At 40.9% G+C, this 18,624-nt stretch overlaps 1 protein-coding gene across 11 annotated transcripts in view; it reads left to right on the top strand.

Moving 5' to 3' along the window:
• Window positions 1-18,624, top strand: part of GRIP1 (glutamate receptor interacting protein 1) — a 715,153-nt gene that overhangs the window by 648,660 nt on the left and 47,869 nt on the right. For all 11 annotated transcript variants that reach the window (XM_077954689.1, XM_077954687.1, XM_077954683.1 and 8 more), the window contains one exon: window positions 7,462-7,607. In XM_077954689.1, coding sequence (XP_077810815.1) covers window positions 7,462-7,607 — 146 coding nt within the window. The remainder of the gene's footprint in view (window positions 1-7,461; window positions 7,608-18,624) is intronic.

The following is an 18,624-nucleotide window of genomic DNA, read 5'->3' as shown; positions in this document are numbered from 1 at the left end:
TAAGATCATGTCATCTGCAAAGACAATTTGACTTCCTCTCTTCTGATTTGAATACCCTTTATTTTTTTCTCTTGCCTGATTGCCCTGGTCAGAACTTCCAATATACTATGTTGAATAGGAGTGGTGAGAGGGCATCCTTGTCTTGTGCTGGTTTTCAAGGTGAATGCTTCCAGATTTTGCCCATTCAGTATGATATTGGCTGTGGGTTTGTCCTATATGGCTTTTACTATTTTGAAGTATGCTCCTTCAATACCTAGATTATTGAGAGTTTTTAAATGAAGGGATGTTGAATATTATTGAAGGCCATTTCTGCGTCTATTGAGATAATTATGTGGTTTTTGTCTTTAGTTCTGTTTATATGTTGAATCACATTTATTGTTTTGTGTATGTTGAACCAACCTTGCATCCCAGGGATGAAGTCAACTTGATCATGGTGGATAAACTTTTTAACGTGCTGCTGGATTCAGTTTGCCAGCATTTTATTGAGGATTTTTGCATCCATGTTTATCAAGGGCATTAGCCCAAAGTTTTTTCTCATTGTTGAATATCTCTCCCAGGTTTTGGTATCAGCATGATACTGGCCTCACAAAATGAGTTAGGGACAAATTCCTTATTTTCAATTGTTTGGAATAGTTTCAGAAGAAATAATACCAGCTCATCTTTGTACCTCCATTAGAATTCAGCTGTAAATCCATGTGGTCCTGTGATTTTTTTGGTTGGTAGACACTATTTATTACTGTCTCAATTTCAGAACTCATTATTGGTCTGTTTGTTCTCATTAGTTTCAAATAATTTCTTGATTTCTGCCTTAATTTTATTATTCACCCGAGGGTCACCTGGGGGCAGGCTGTTCAATTTCCAAAGTAGTAGTGTGGTTTAGAGCAAATTTCTTAATCTTGAGTTTAATTTGATTGTGCTGTGATTTGAGAGACTGTTATGATTTCAGTTATTTTGCATGTGCTGAGGAATGTTTTACTTCCAATTATGTGATCGATTTTAGAGTAAGTGTCATGTGTCAATGAGAAGAATATATATTCTGTTGTTTTGGAGTGGAAAGTTCTGTAGCTATCTATCAGGTCCACTTGATCCAGAGCTGAGTTCAAGTCCTGAATATCTTTGTTAATTTTCTGTCTCAATGATCTGTCTAATATTGTCAGTGGGGTGTTACAATCTCCCACTATCACTGTGTAGGAGTATAAGTTTCTCTGTAGGTATCTAAGAACTCTCTTTATGAATCTGGGTGCTCCTGTATTGGGTACATATGCATTTAGGATACTTAGCTCGCCTTGTTGAATTGAACCTTTTCTTCTGTCTTTGTTGGTTTAAAATCTCTTTTCTCACAAACTAGGAGTGCAGGCTCTTCTTTTTTCAGTTTTTCATTGCTTGGTAAATTTTCCTCCATCACTTTTTTTTGAGCCTATGTGTGTCACTGCATATGAGAAAGGTCTCTTGAAGACAGCATACCAATAGGTCTTGGCGCTCTCTTTATCCAGTTTGCCATTCTGTGTCTTTTAACTGGGGCATTTAGCCTGTTTACATTTAAGTTTAGTGTTGATATGTGTTAATTTGATCCTGTCGTCATGATGCTAGCTGGTTATTTTGTAAACTTGTTTATGTGGTTGCTTCTTAGTGTCACTGGTCTGTGTATTTCAGTGTGTTTTTGTAGTGGCTAGTAATGGTTTTTCCTTTCCATATTTAGCACTTCCTTCAAGAGCTCTGGCAAGGTAGGCCTGGTGGTGATGAATTCCCTCAGCATTTAGTTGTCAGAAAAGGATCTTATTTCTCCTTTACTTATGAAGTTTAGTTTGGCCAGATATGAAATTCTGGATTGGAAATTATTTTCTTTTAGAATGTTGAATATTGGCCCCCAAACTCTTCTGGCTTGTAGGTTTCTGTAGAGGTCTGATGTTGGTCTGATGGGCTTCCCTTTATAGGCATCCTGGCTTTTCTTTCTGGCTCCCCTTAACATTTTTTTCGTTCATTTTGACCTTGGAGAATCCAATGAGTTTGTGTCTTGGGGTTGATCTTCTCATGTAGTATCTTACTGAGGTTCTCTGGATTTCCTATATTTGAATGTTGGCCTATCTTGCTAGGCTTGGGAAGTTCTCCTGGATTATATCCTGAAGTATGTTTTCCAACTTGGTTCTGTTCTCCCCATCTCCTTCAGGTACCCCAATCAGTCATAGATTTGGTCTTTTTACATAATCCCATACTTCTTGGAGGTTTTGTTTATTCCTTTTTATTCTTTTTTCTCTATTCTTGTCTGCCTGTCTTATTTCAGAAAGATAGTCTTCAACTCTGAGATTCTTTGTTCCACTTAGTCTGTTTGGCTATGGACACTTGTGATTGCATTGTGAATTTATCATGTTGTGTTTTTCAGCTCCGTAAGGTCATTTATGTTTCTCACTAAACTGGCTATTCTAGTCATCAGCTTCTGTAATGTTTTATTATGATTCTTAGCTTATTTGCATTGTGTTAGAGTATGCTCCTTTAGTTCAGTGAAGTTCATTATTACCCACCTCTTGAAGCCTACTTCTGCCAATTCAGCCATCTCAGCTTCAGCCCAGTTCTGTGCCCTTGCTGAAGAAGTATTGCAGTTATTTGGAAGAGAAGAGGCACCCTGGCATTTTGAGTTTTCTGCAATTTTATGTTGATTCTTTCTCATCTTTGTGGGCTTATCTGCCTTCAATCTTTGAGTTTGCTGACCTGTGAATGGAGTTTTTGTGGGGTCTTTTTATTGATGATGTTACTGTTGTTGCTTTCTGTTTATTTGTTTTTCTTTTAACAGTCAGGCCCCCCTTCTGTAGTGCTGTTGTGGTTTGCTGGGGGTCCACTCCAGACCCCAAGCCTGGGTCCCTCCTGCACCTGGATGTATCACCAGTGAAGGCTACAAAACAGCAAAGACGGGAGCCTGCTCCTTCCTCTAAGAGCTCTGTTCCAGAGGGGCACTGACCTGATGCCTATCTGGTGACCTGGAGACCCCTGTTGGGAGGTCGCACCCAGTCAGGAGGAACGGTATCAGGAACCTGCTTAAAGAAGCAGTCTGCCTGCTCCTTGACAGAGCAGGTGCTCTGTCCTTTGGGGAACCACCCTCATCCAGACCGCCCAGACTCTCCAGAGCCAGCAGGCAGGAAAGGCTAAGTCAACAACCAGAGAGACCATGGCTCCCCGTCCTGCAAGGGGCTCCATCCCAAGAAGATCATAATTCTGTCCATAAAACCTTGGCTTAGAGTGAATTTCTTAACCTTGAGTTTAATTTGATTGTGCTGTGGTCTGAGAGACTGTTATGATTTCAGTTATTTTGCATCTGTAGTTGCTGAAATTCCCACAGGTGGTCTATAAGGTTCTTGTACTTGAATATAGATATCTTTCTCTATGTTTGGGAAGTTCTCTGTTATTATCCCTTTGAATAAAGTTTCTACCCCTGTCTGTCTCTCTACTTCATCTTTAAGGCCTGTAATTCTTAGATTTGGCCTTTTGAGGCTATTTTTTAGATCCTGTAGGTGTGCGCCATTGTTTGTTTGTTTGTTTGTTTTGAGATGGAGTCTCACTTTGATGCCCAGGCTGGAGTGCAGTGGCGCAATCTTGGCCCACTGCAACCTCTGCCTCCTGGGTTCAAGCAATTCTCCTGCCTCAGCCTCCCAAGTAGCTGGGATTACAGCCACACACCACCATGACCAGCTTTGTGTGTGTGTGTGTGTGTGTGTGTTTGTACTTTTAGTAGAGACGGGGTTTCGCCATGTTGCCCAGGCTTGTCTCAAACTCCTGACCTCAAGTTATCTGCCTACCTCGGCCTCCCAAAGTGCTGGGATTATGGGTGTGAGCCACCATGCCTGACCCAGTTTTTTGTGTTTTTTTTTTGTTGTTGTTTTTTCTTTTTTCTTTTGTCTTCTCTGGCTATGTATTTTTAAATATCCTGTCTTCAAGCTTACTAATTCTTTCTTCTGCTTGATCAATTATGTTGTTAAGAGACTCTGATGCAATTTTTTAATGTGTCAATTGCATTTTTCAACTCCAGAATTTCTGCTGGATTTTTTTTTTAATTATTTCAATCTCTTTGTTGAATTTATCTAATAGGATTCTGAATTTGTTATCTGTATTATCACAGACTCAAAACTTCATTGTTTCCTCAAAACAGTAATTTTGAATTCTCTGTATGAAAGACCACACATCTCTATTTCTCTGTGATTGGTTTTTCGTGCCTTATTTAGTTCACTTGGTGAGGTCATGTTTTCCTGGATGGTCTTGATGCTCGTGAATGTTCATTGGTGTCTGAGAACTGAAGAGTTAAGTATTTATTATAGTCTTTGCAGTCTGGGCTTGTTTGTACCTGTCCTTCTTGGGAAGGCTTTCCAAGTATTTGAAGGGACTTGCGTGTTGTGATCTAAGTTTTTGGTCACTTCACCTGTATCTCCATTAGGGGGCGCCCCAAGTCCAGTAACACTATGGCTCTTACAGACTCAAAAATACTGCATTGGTGGTCTTGGGTAAGATCCAGAAGAATCTGGATTACTAGGCAGAGACTCTTGTTCTCTTCCCTTTCTTCCAAACAGATACAGTCTCTCTCTCTGTGCTGAGCTACCTGAAGCTGAGGGGTGAGGGGGTGACACAAGCACCCCTGTGGTCACCACCACTGGGACAATGCTGGTTCAGACCTGAAGCCAATATGATACTAGGTCTCAAATAAGGCTGCCAGTAAACCCTTATCTGGCTACTGCTAGTCCATGTTCACTCAAGGACCAAAGGCTCTATAATCAGCAGGTGGCAAAGCCAGGCAGGATAGTATCCTTCTTTTCAGGGCAGTGAGCTCCCCCCTGGCCCCTTGCAGGTCTAGAGATGCCATCCAGGAGCCTGGTCCTGGAGACCAAAACCTTAGGAATCTACCTGGTGCTCTATTCTACTATAGCTGAGCTGGCACCCAAGCCACAAGACGAAGTCTTTCCCATCCTTTCTACAAGGAAAGAAGTCCCTCCCCATGGCCACCACTGCTCCAGGCCCATGGCAAGTACTGCCTGACTATTGCCGATGTTCACTCAAGGCCCAAAGGCTCTTTAGTCAGCTTGTGGCAAATGCTGCCAGGGCTGGGACTCTTCTTTCAAGGCAGTGGGCTCCCTTCTATCCCAGAGCAGGTCCACAAACATCCAAGAGCTAAGGCCTAGAATCAGGGACCCCAAGAGCCCACTTGGTACTCTACCCCACTGTTGCAGAGCTGGTGCCTAAGCTGCAAGTCCTTTTTACTGTTTCCTTTGCTTTTCTCAAGCAGAAACAGCCTCCCCATAGCCACCACAGCTGGGAATGTGCTGGGTCACACCTAAAGCCAGCACAACTCAGTCTCACCTAAGGCCCACAGCAAGTACTACCTGGCTACTGCTGCTGATTTTATTTTTTTATAATATTTGATTTTATTTATTTTTTGAGACAGAGTTTCATTCTGTTGCCTAGGCTGGAGTGCAGTGGTGTGATCTCAGCTCACTGCAACCTCCACCTCCCAGGCTCAAGTGATTCCCCTACCTCAGCCTCCCGAATAGCTGGGGTTACAGGTGTGTGCCACCACGCCTGGCTAATTTTTGTATTTTTTGTAGAGATGGGGTTTCACCATGTTGGCCAGGCTGGTCTTGAACTTCTGGTCTCAAGTGATCCACCCACCTTGGCCTCCCAAAGTGCTGGGATTGCAGGCATGAGCCACTGCACCCAGCCATGCTGCTGATTATTCAGGGCCCAAGGGATATTTAGTCAGGAGGTGATAAATGTTGCCAGGACTGGGTCCTTCCCTTCAAGGCAGCAGGTTCCCTTCTGGCCCTGGGTGTGTCTAGAAATGTTGTCTGGGAGCTAAGGCCTGGAAAAGGGGCCTTAGGACTCTGCCCAGTGCCCTGTCATACTATGGCTGAGCTGATATCAAAGTTGCAAGACAAAGTCTTCTTTAGTCTCCCCTCTCCTCTACTTAGGTAGAGTGAAGATTTCTCCGGGAGTTGTGAGCTGTGCTGTGTAGGGCTAGCGGAGGGGTGTTGCAAGCACTCACTTAGCCACCCCAGCTAGTTTCTCGTTGGGTCACATGCCCCCCAAGTCTACTGGCTCTGAGCTCAGCACAGCATCAGGACTTGTCCAGGAATTGCAGTCCTTGTGGCTTTAAACTGTCTTTTGAGTTTATTTAGTACCCGAGAACACTTTAGCGTGCAGCAGTGAGGCGTGCTGGAACTCAAGTTCTGACCACTGGAATGGGTGATTCCCCTGTGCCTAGGGCTGATCTAAATGTTCTCTCCGTGGATATCAGCTGACTTCTGCCCAGTGTTGCTTTCCGCTGTGACAGGGTAGCACTGAGTTTCAATGCAGTCTCTCCATCACTGTGTTCTCCCTCCCACAAGTGCACAGTTTTTCTCTCCATGCCATGTGGCTGCTGCAGAAGGGGTGGGGGAGGGGCTGGCATCATCAATTCAAGACCTTCTTTCCTACCCTCTTCAGTGCCTCTTTCAATGATATGAAGTTAAAACCAGGTACTGTGATTGCTCACCTGATTTTTGGTTCTTATAAAGGTGCTTTTCTATATGGATAGTTGTTAAATTTGGTGTTCCTGCAAGGAGGACAGTTAGTGGAGGCTTCTATTCAGCCATCTTGCTCTGCCTCCCTCCTGCTACCATTTTCTAGCTATAGGCAGGAGGTGGGGAGGGTCCCCAGAGAGTCTGGGGCATGCATTTTTAGAGGGTAACTTAAAAGAAGGGAAAAGAGAATGGATGCTGGGAAACAATTAGCAGTCTCTGGCACAGACATAATGCATAAAAGGCTATTCTTACAAATCTGTGTATATATACATATATGCACATAGAAACATATACATACTACATTCACATTATTTTTTTCATTTCATTATGGACCTTAAAAGTTTTCAACAGACCTACCCTGGTCCACAGCCAGTTTTAGAGTCCCAGTGGCCACTTTCCAAATAAGCTATGGATTCATCTATAAATTTTCTTGCTACTCCAGCAATAGTAAGTTTCCAGATGCAAATGGAAATAGCAGAGATTCAAGCCTTAGGCTTCCACTAACTCTATTACACCTTGCCTTCTCTCATTCTCTCAGCGCTCTCCTAATAACTGGACTACCAAGGATCAAAAGTAATACAACAATATGGAGAAACACAAGGATACCCGGGTCTATGCAGACCCTCGCCCATCACCTCCCTTCCTAGGAATTATATGCTTCCTGAGTGACACTTATATGTCTCCTTGTTTAATTGAAAAAAGTATAAGAAAAAATGGTTTTAATACTCTGCAATTTAATGTCATGGCAGGCAACCCAAATAAGACTAGAAGAAGGGAGGGAGTTGTCAATAAAGTACAATTTAAAAACAGTTGAACCTCTTTTCCTCTAAAGACTACCACAGTGCTACATTATGCTTAATGCCTCTTTAAATGGCCTAGTTAAGTGTTCATCATTAGTCATGTGTTACTATGCATTCACTAACAGAACTGGGACCCTGGAACTTGGGGATAAATTGCTCGCAATAGATAATATCCGGCTGGACAACTGTTCCATGGAAGATGCAGTTCAGATCCTCCAGCAATGTGAAGACCTGGTGAAGCTCAAAATCCGCAAAGATGAAGATAATTCAGGTATTGAGAGCATCCTTAGTTAAAACTGATTTTTTGAAATGCCCATCTGTCACCAAAGATATTAGATCTTGATATTTTACATACAACAGCTGGCTAGTGACGTGGCAACAGTGTTTCACAGCTAGAAGAGTCTTTAAATTTTGTGTTGAGAGTGTAGTACGAATTTTAAATAATGATGCTTGTAAATGATATCATTAAGGTAATTTCATTATAGAAAACATTATAATTGCATGAAATAATTTTTAAAGATGATATCTAAATCATCGTCTAATCCCACACTAATACAGTGAAACTGGTGGTTTTCTAGTTTTTGTTGATATTCCTATGGCATAACTATAAACAAGTGGATGTTGCATTTTTTACCTAATTTTACATTATAAACATTTGATCATTTTATAAACTCTGAATATCTATCATTTTTATTGACTGCCTGTGATTTACCTTTCTTCTCTTCTTAAATCACTATATTGCTTCCAACTGTTTCATTATTGTAAATAGTACTCTTATAGACATCTTTATACCTAGATATCTTTATTCAGCTTTTCAACTTTTTTTTTTCTTTTGAATTATTTCCTGAGAAAATATTCCTAGAAGCAGGATGGCTGAGTAAGAATACAAAGGAAATGTCTATGATTCCTGATGAGTCAGTCATGCCTCACGTTGCTTTTCAAAAGGGCTATATACATTTTTTAGGCCCTCCAGTGAAACTTAGGAGGGCATAGACTCATCTGAAGAATTTGTTAAAACACAGATCCTGGGCACCACCCCAGGTGGGACCTGAGATTCTGAATTCCTAATAAACATCCAGATGCTGCCACAGCTGTGGTACAAGGAGCACACTTCGGGTTGCCCTGAAATACGAGACATCCTATCTGATTATGATAAGAATATAGAGCCAATTGAAAAGTGTCCATTCATCAAAAGAGTCAGATAATGTGGGGAATTACAGAATGTGATATGGATCTATTAAGTAAACATTTCATTTACAATTTTGCCAATCTTGTGGGTAAAGTCAAGGCCTTTCCTATGAACATGGTTCTGCTGATTATAGTTACAAGTCTTTTTGTTTGTTTGCCTAAACCATATCCACAATATATATTTTATGACTTCCAGTTTTATTTTGGTTTGGTTTGGTTTTTAATGCAGTGAGACTTTAAAGAATTTATAGCAATCTGAATGCCTGCTCCACCTAGATTTTGGTCTTCCCCAGTGTTTTAGAGTTTTTCTGCTAGGTAATTAACAGTAGATTTTATGTTTGTTTGTCTGTCTGTTTTGTGTTTGTTTTGTGTGGCACACCCAGGCTGGAGTGTGCCATGGAGTGCAGTGGCGCCAACTCTGCTCACTGCAACCTCCACCTCCCAGGTTCAAGCAATTCTTGTGCCTCAGCCTCCTGAGTAGCTGGAATTACTGGCATGCATCACCTTTCCTGGCTAATTGTTATATTTTTAGTGGAGATGGAGTTTTGCCATGTTGACCAGGCTGGTTTCAAACTCCTGACCTCAATTGATCTGCCCACCTCGGCCTCCCAAAGTGCTGGGATTTCACGTGTGAGCCACTGCACCTGGCCATAGATTTTTGCCTAACAAACCCTTATTGAATCTTTCCCAACCGTTGGATTTTATTTTCATAGAACAAGTACATTCATATTTCATAGATTATATAAGATTAATTAAATTACATAGTTAAAATAACAAGTACAGCTGGCATAAACAGGTTTAGGAATAAACATAATTGCCTCTAAATTTCAAAGTTTACAACTCAAGCAGGAGCAGGAGCAGAAGTGCAGAGGGGCTAGATAAAGAAACGTATTGCTCTGGAGCATGCCATGGCATTGGTCTGTACATTTTATGATGGAGGATGAACAGCCACAATTAATTCAGTAAATTGGTTAAGTGGAGATTGGTTGAGAGAGCATCTACTGTATATAATTTCATTGCAACCAGTAATGAAGTTGTGGCAATGTTCTGGGATTTCCTTAATCAGGTCATCTAAAACTAGAGTTCATAGTTATGTCAGGCTATGTGTTTATGATTCCTATTCAAAGTAAAAAAAAAAAACAAAAAAAAAACTATAGTTGCATCCATCAGTACAATTGATGATGATGATATCCAAATATATTTTATAACCAATGTTTAAAAATATGCACAGGTTTGCACTAATTATTTCCTAAGCAACTGATTTTCTGTGCCAACATTTGCATTTCTCTCCTTACAAGCCTGCTTCAGTTGCACTTTCTTTTGGGGATTTATTTCAAAAGAGGGAGTAAGCCTTTAGCATCAGCCTGGGTTCTGTCCTAGTCAAGAAGCAAAGCCCTGTGGAGAAACCTGTTTTGCATGATTTGCCCTGCTCAGCAGATGTCAGCTACCTTCCTTGCAAAGTGAAAAAGCCAAGCCAGAGATGAATGTGTGTAGTGGGCACAGTTGGCAATGCATCCAATTTCAAAGCCAGGCTGTGTCTGCCGGTTGGCAGGAGTTTTTCAAACAACTGAGCACTTGGAGAGCTAGACCTTACTTTCAGTTACTGATTTCCTTTGCCTCATTTTCCCCCTTTATACGCTTCCCCTACAATCCCTATGTAAACTATTATGATACTTATTGTGCTTATTAAATATTTTTTAATTTTAAGAGGTTCTGGTTTTAAAATCCTAAACCTTCCATAGAAAAACATACAACCACCCAAAATAAGACTATAGATATTGGCATGAGAGACATACTTACCCAAACTAGATTTTCTCATACTGATATACAGAAATATATACTCATTCAGACATGGTTTTACAAAAGATCACTATTTGCAAATTATTCAGCTATTGATTTTGAAGAATTTATGTGATCCTAGTATTCTCTTCCCTTACAACATTATAATTTGAGTACCTGAATTCATTTTTATTCAGAGCAAAGTAAGGGAGGAAAAAAAACATTATTCAAAATGTAAAGCCTGACCACAGATTATTTAAAGGCAAACTAAATCTTCACAAAGAGCAAATGTTTTAAAATCAGACATGATATGATGAAGAATGGAAACTCAGAAGAAGAGACGGTAGGAGGGGGATGAGGGACCAAAAAAACTACTTATTGAGTACAGTGTGCAGCACTTGGGTGATGGGTGCACCACAATCTCAGGCTTCACCACTATACAATTCATCCAGGTAATGAAAAACCACTTGTACCCTTAAAGCTATTGAAATAAATTCTTTTAAAAATATCAGACCTCAGTTTAAAGTTCAGCTCTACCACATTTGAGCTGTAAGAGTTTGGGCAACTTGCTAAACTTGTCTGAGATTTGGTCCCATTTTCAGTACCATCTACATAATGATACCCATCTCAGGGAGCTGTTGTAACTTACTGAAAGAAATACTGGCACAGTCCATACTCCACTCAGTAAGTGGGGACTATTTGTATTCTAATTACCTCCTGAAATCCCTTTCTCTGCATTCGTTCTGATCCTTTATCAAGATATGACTGAGTGGAAAATAAGCATTGATCCTTCGGACAGTCACTGATTTTGAAAGTTTGATATTATGCTTAATCTGAAATTATGCTGGTGATCAGAACGATCCCATTAAATAGTTGCCATGCTTTGTCTCAATATTTTTGAATGGTAATATTCAGTGTATATTCTCCACCCCCAGAAATGTTGCTCATACTAATGTAGGCCCTCTGCACTTCAGGAGTTTTCCAGTCCTTTAACGGCTGGCTGCTCTCCTTCCTTCAATGATGATTCTCTCTCCGGTCACAGGAAGTTTATAACTATACTTGATGTAACTTGGTTTCCTAAGCTAGCTTGTACTGCAAATGGGATTTAACAGATACTGCTTCAAAATGTAAGCATTTCTTCCAGCTTCGCACGTCTCACTACCCTGCTGTGTACCTTACCCAAGGAGATGGTAGAACTATTCCCAAATGCTGCTGAAGCCCTCGATTTTCAGTCATGCCATCAGCATTCATTTATTGTCTATGAAGTATCAGGCAATGACTACCGGTTCTTAGATAAAAAGGACACAATCCTGCCCTTAAATCAGTTACCACCAAATAGGAGAAACAAAAGAAAATCAATAATTAACAATATAGTGAATGTCGTAAGGATATGCACAAAATATTCCACAATGGTAAGAGAATGTGAAGGCATCCATTTGAGCCTGAGGACCTCAAGGAAAAGATTCTAACCACCTGGGTCCCGAAGAGGTTTGTGAAGTGGTGCAGAAAGTTAGGGACAGCATGGCACACTCCAGTAGGCAGATATGGCTCAAGCAGAACATATGTGCAAGGACTTGGTAGTAGGTAAGCTAGAAAGGTATACTGGAGCCAAGTCATTATGGGCCTTGTAAATCATGTTAGTAAATTTGAATTTTATCCCAGAAACCAGTGGGGAGCCATTAAAGGAATTAAGACAGGAATGAGGCCCACTGGACTTGGTTAGTGACCACTGGTTTTAATCACTTTACGAAAGCGCTGAATGAGCCATTCAAGAGAGTCTGAATTAACTCTGCTTCTAGCCCAAGCTGGGGGAAACAGTGGAATGAAAGACGAAGAACGCCAGACTGGCTTCATAACTGACAAGTGGGAAACTTAGGCAAATTAACTTCTCTGAGCATGAGTTTCCTCATCTGTAAATGTCCATTTAATGCTTCCTTTAATTGGCTGTTTTAAGGATTAAAGGAGGAGATACATACATATATATATACACACACACATATATATATTTAAATTAAAGGAGGAGATATATGTGTGTGTGTGTGTGTGTGTATATATATATGTTTTTGTTTTGTTTTGTTTTGTTTTGTTTTGTTTTTGAGATGGAGTTTTGCTCCTGTCACCCAGGCTGGAGTGTAATGGCAGGATCTCGGCTCACTGCAACCTCCACCTTCCAGGTTCAACCGATTCTCCTGCCTCAGCCTCCCAAGTAGCTGGGATTACAGGTGCCTGCCACAACCATGCCCAGCTAATTTTTTGTATTTTTAGTAGAGATGGAGTTTTGCCATGTTGGGCAGGCTAGTCTCGAACTCCTGACCTCAGGTCATCCGCCCACCTTGGCCTCCCAAAGTGCTAAGATTACAGGCGTGAGCCACCGCGCCTGGCCTAAAGGAGGTAATATATTTAAGAACTCACCAATAAGTTTGCACTTAGTAAGGCCTAATGAATGTTGACTATCAGTAGTCATTACTGTATTTGGATATTTTAAAAGTGAATTTAAGCTCTATTTAACAATGGCCAAATCTTTTGGAACACTTGGAGTTGTAGGTGTTTTTCTCTCTCATTCTGGATTCAGCCTGGACCATCCTGCATTCAGGAGCTTCTGCGTTTGTCGTCTTCCATTACTGCAGGAATGTAACTCAGGTAGTGTCCAGTGGTTCTTGTGTGGGTCCAAGGCTCTGGGATTCCTGAGGCTGTGACCCAATCCGCAGGTCCTCAGCAATGCAAATAATCCCCTTGAAAAAAATCTATTGTTTGTCTTGATTGCTTCTGAGTCCAAAGTGAATGAAGAGAGTTGGAAGACCTGGCTAAGGCCTGAGAGGAAACCCTGAAACAAAGCAACAGAGACTTTTGGGGATTTGCAGGAAGAGATAGAGGTTTGCAAATCTATCACATATAGTTTTCAAAACTCGGCTTTGTATTACCACCCTTTTGTCAATCAAATATACAGCTATTAATGATTTCTCACTTGGTTTGGGGAATCTTATTCTAATATATAGCATATTTTTGGAGACCATAAATCAATACTTGACCTTCCTGGGCTCTAATCTGTGTAAAAAAATCATTTTCAGGCTGCAGCTTGTCCTATTCAAAGCAAATTACCTTTATCCAGCCTTATTAGTGATTAAATTAGTCCTTTGAAGACAGATTCATATTTTGGGCTTCAAATATATATAGTTCACCAGTGTTAAGCCAAGCTAAGTAATTTGTGGTAGCTTTTCCCCCTAAACCCAGATTGGAGTATTGGAGTAGCAGAGATGCCCCTTTCCAAGCTCCCAAGAATGATCTCGGCTGTGCTTGGAGCACTGGAAGGAGGTGTGTTGAAAAGAAGCTGGCTGCAAGAAGGACCTATGATAAAAAGTACTTTTCTCTTTTCTTCAGGCTTGATTTCATAAAGGGATGGCTCTCCAGCTTGAGTGTGCATCAGAATCACCGAGAAGATGTTAATCCACAGATGACTAGGCCCCTCTCCCAGAGTTCCCATTCCTATTGGTCTGTGGGGTAGGGATTCTCAGTCAAATGCAAACTTGAGAATTTGTATTTGTAACAAGTTCACAGATGATGCCAAAACTGCTGGCCCTAGAACTACACTTTGAGAAATGCTGTCACAAACAAACCTAGTTTTGAGACTTAAAATTATCACTTACACAAAGAAATTTGAATTCTACTCTGAAAACACTTAGCAATTGCTTGGACGTCTCCTGATATATCATTGTGACATGCCTATATAAAATGACTGTGTAGCAATAAGGGAGCTGTAGACAGTGTTGTTCAAATGGTTTACTTTCTCAGGCCTGTCCAACTCCAAGAAATTTAGCTGTACTCTAAAATTAATTCCATCACTTTTAGTTGAAGTGAACTTTGATTGACCTGCACCTGTATGCCTTCCAAAGGCTCTCTCCCAAATCCAAGCCTCCTATTTGGCCACAGTAGCAGCTACCATTATGGATTCAAGCCAGATAGTGTTCATTTTGTTAAACAAGCGGCGCTCAAGAAGCCTGAAAATAACATTGCACATAAGTAATGCAGCAATTTTGCATCTGTTCTGTGCTTCCATTAATTTTCTTAACTAGAGCTGAGCAGAACAAACAAGTAGGCTTGCCCCGTTTCCTGTCTTTCACTAATCGTTGTAAACCTTCTGTTGTGATATAAAAGCTGTTTATAATATCATTAACATCTGCTTAGGCTCACTTTGAAACTTACTGGTGATTCTACTTTTTTCTTTCTCAGAAGTTTCTCTTCTAGTTAAACACCGTAGTTGCTCCTTTCTAAGACTTCTACCTGAAGCAACCTCAAGGAGAGTATATTTAGGAACGCTTCAATCTCCAAAATAGTCTGAGTATTCCTTCCTAAATGGCAGTTATTATCCTCCTCCTAAGCTGCTGGGCCTCACAGATGCCAATTGAGTTAAAGCCCGAGAAGGCAGGTGGAATTGGCAGTTGAACCTGAAGCTGACTCAACACTCCTGGCACGGTGGAGGGAGGAAGTTCTAGGTTTGCTCATCCCCATAATGGCAGCTGAGGTTGTATTCTCAAACTTTGAATGAGATTAGGTTTGCGTCACATGTCTTGGAAAAGGAAACTAGACCTTGGCATAGCAGGGAAGCTGACTCGTAAAACTCTCCTGGAGATCTCAGCCTGGGAACCAATGACTACATGCTAATATGCATTCATCCTTCTGCTCACTTGTTCAAGCATTTACTGAGTTCCCTTTGGTACCAGACATAGTTCTAGGCTATGGGGATATGAAGATAAAAATCTCTGTTTTCAAGGTAATCTTATTCTAATGAAGAGCCAAGTAGTGAGATCCTTAAAACATAGAGTGAAAGGTATACGCTAGAACATACATTTCCAAGGGGGGCAAAAATTGGTTCTTAAAATTGGTTCTTGTGGTATCTTGGATATTACATTATGAAAGTTTGTGGCCCTCCAAATCTCAGTCATACCTGATTGAATTCTAGTTCTTAATATTTAATTTCTCTCATTAAGGATAATTTAAAAATAATTTCACTCTTCTCGTTATTTGAGAGCAAGAGTGAAAATAAAAGTTTAGAAACATCAGAAGAATGCACAGGAGCTGTGGGTCTCATAGGAAAGCCTCTAGCCCCTCCAGCTAAACCACCAGTAAGCCTTTCTGAAGGATGAGACTCTAAGCCAAGCTTTAAAGTAAAAGTAGAAATTCTACAGGATAACAAATGAGAGAAAGGTGTTTGTGCATAGGGAGTAACAGGTGCATGGGCTAAAGATGTTAGAAAAGTGCTATTTAAGGAATTGCAGTGGTTCTATGAAGAGAGAATTTAGCAGATTGGATTGGGATGGGGGAGGATGGTGTGACCCTCTGGGGGCCAGCTCAGCTCTTGCAAAGGGGTTATATTTTATTCTTAAAGAACTGAGGAACCAATAAAAAGCTTTAAGTAAGAGAGTAACATTTCAGATTTATGTTTTGAAAATATTCGGGGGAGGAAAAAGAAGAAATTTATGTTGGCAGCAGTGGTGAAAATAGAAGTGGGGAGGAGGGGCAAAGGCTGGATCCCAAGCAGGCAAACTGTTTAGGAGGAAGCCATTGCTATGAAAAACTGGGCAGAGCCAAGATGGGGTCCTTCTCAAGAGCTGGAGAGTTTGCCTTGTGGGCAGACAGGCCATATGGTCTGGAAAAGACTCTGTGCGGGCAGCCATCACCACCCTCTATGAAAGGAAAGCCAGAGTAATTAAATATCTGTTTACACAAGGCATCCACATAGGGCTTTCTAAGGGAAATGATATTATTTTATTTTTCAAAAGCTTGTTATTAAATTCAAAATACATACAAAAATAAAAATAGCATAATGAATCACCATGCATCACCCAGTGTTAATGGTGATTTGCTTACAACCAACCTTGCTTCATCTCCCCTCTTAGTCTGGTTTCCCCACTTCACCAGTGGAGTTATGAAGAAATTCCCGGCATCATCTCATCTTTTTACTATTACTAACATATGCCTAAAAAATACTTTTTTAAAACATATAACTAAATAACATCATTAGCAATATTTTTAATATGATAAAATAGTCGCTCAATGTTCACATTTCCCTGATATATATAAAATCCTAATTAAAACCAACTGTTTTTTTTAAAGCAATCTATCCGAGGAAAAAATAGACAAATAGACAGCTTTTTTTTTTTTTTTTTTTTAGAGGGAGCCTTGCTGTGTCGCTCAGCCTGGAGTGCAGTGGCACAATCTCAGCTCACTGCAACCTCCACTTCCCAGGCTTAAGCGATTCTCCTGCCTCAGCCTCCTGAGTAGGTGGGACTACAGCACGTGCCACCACACCCAGCTAATTTTTGTATTTTTAGTAGAGACGGGGTTTTGACATGTTGGACAGGCTGGTCTCAAACTCCTGACCTAAGGTGATCCGCCTACTTTGGCCTCCCAAAGTGCTGGGATTACAGCCATGAGCCACTGTGCCCGGCCAATAGATACCTTTTTATAACAGTTGGTTTTAATTAGAATTCCAAATGATCTACTCATTGCTTTTAGTTGTAATATCTCTTAAATCTCCCTTTTCTTTCTTTCTTTCTCTTTCTTTAATTTTCTTTTCTTTCTTTCTTTTTTTGAGACAGAGTCTCGCTTCATCACCCAGGCTGGAGAGCAGTGACATGATCTCAGCTCACTGCAACTTCCACTTCCTGGGTCAAGCAATTCTCCTGCTTCAGCCTCCCAAGTAGCTGGGACTACAGGCGCAAGGCACCACGACTGGCTAATTTTTGTACTTTCAGTAAAGACGGGGATTCATCATGTTGGCCAGGCTGGTCTTGAACTCCTGACCTCAGGTGGTCCACCGCCTTGGCCTCCCAAAGCGCTGGGATCACAGGTGTGAGCCACAAAGCCCAACTAAATCTCCTTTCTCTTTTGTGTTTCTCGCAATATTTGTTAAAGAAAACATAAATCAGCTTCCATTTCTGTCATAATTTAAATAGAGCATCACGTCATCCTGTTTCCACCCCAATGTAATCACAGGAATGTGTCCTTCTTGTTAAGATGTACCATTTCCTAGATTCGCATCTCCATCACTATCTAAACTCATTGGGTGCCCTAATAATTGCCTTCTAGTCAGTGAGGACTCAGATGCCAATAAAAAAATGTCCCCAAATAAGGAAACCTGAAACAGACTATCTTAAAGCCATTTACTTCATCTCTGGTATTATTTTGTCATCTTTGTGTCACAAGTTACACTGTCGAAAAATAACATGGAATACTCACTCTGGGTTGCCTGCAGAATGAGCTGAATAGAACCAGGTACCCCCCTTCTCCCAATGAATGGCACTACCCCCAAATCCCCTTCCCATGGACCACTTTTTGTTTTCATCTGAAGTATGGTTTCCATGGATACTCCCACTAGTTATTGGGTCTCCAGGTCCTGGGCAAGCATCCTTCTCCCCAAAACCCATAAAGAGCGGATGCTCCAACCCAAAATGCTTGGCACCCATTGACAAGTTTGTGCTCATGCTTGCCTTATACAGAGAGCAATAAGGGGTCAAGGTCTTTACTATGGCATACACACCTCCACTGAACGGCCCACACAGAGTGTCCAGCAGTAACTAATGTTTAACTTTGCCAGGGATTACTAATCAAATGACTCATTCAGAATTTCATCCAGAATATAGTTGACGATGAGGGCTGCAAAGTACATGCAATCTATCCAATAGTGCTCTGTTCATTTAGGTCAAAGCCAGCTCTGAAATGTGACAAAACATCGTACTGTAGGAAAATTTAGACTTTTGACTTCTGCCCGTTATTCAGTTACCCTCTATCTTGATGCTTCTCTCCAGAGCCCTTAGCAGATAATCACCAACTTATTGGCCACAACTTCAGCATCAGCCCAGAAGAAACTTGTGAACCAGCAAACAGAGCTGTTTTAGGTTTGATATGGGAACTTCTCAGCTGCTAATGTAAATTTGATCCCAATGTTGAAGATTTTGTGCCCTAAAATGTTGACTTAAGCATTGCAGTGTGTGGTGGATGGTCTTTAGTTCTGAATATGTGGAGCAAATACGTTGAGTAGAGTGCTCAGAAAGTGGAGATGGTGGCTGCATTCAAAACTCCCAATCTATGGCCAGAAGTGAAGTAAGTGCTGGCAAGAGAGGACACATTGCTTCCCACATGACTCGATAGACCCTTCATTTTATATTCATCCTAATTCTTCACTGAAAACACAATTAATTGAATTGTTAACTCAAGCCTTGCTTTTCCTCCTTATTTTAGGGTTTCATATAGTAAATGAACAGCTGCTCACTGCAAAAATGTGGCCGTGTTAATACTTCACTAGGATGTAGTCTGATTGTAAA

Source organism: Macaca mulatta, chromosome 11 (genome assembly GCF_049350105.2).
Source record: "Macaca mulatta isolate MMU2019108-1 chromosome 11, T2T-MMU8v2.0, whole genome shotgun sequence".
NCBI lineage: Eukaryota > Metazoa > Chordata > Mammalia > Primates > Cercopithecidae > Macaca > Macaca mulatta.
The sequence above is the reverse complement of the archived record's forward strand: the minus strand, read 5'-3'. Positions and strand labels throughout refer to the sequence as shown.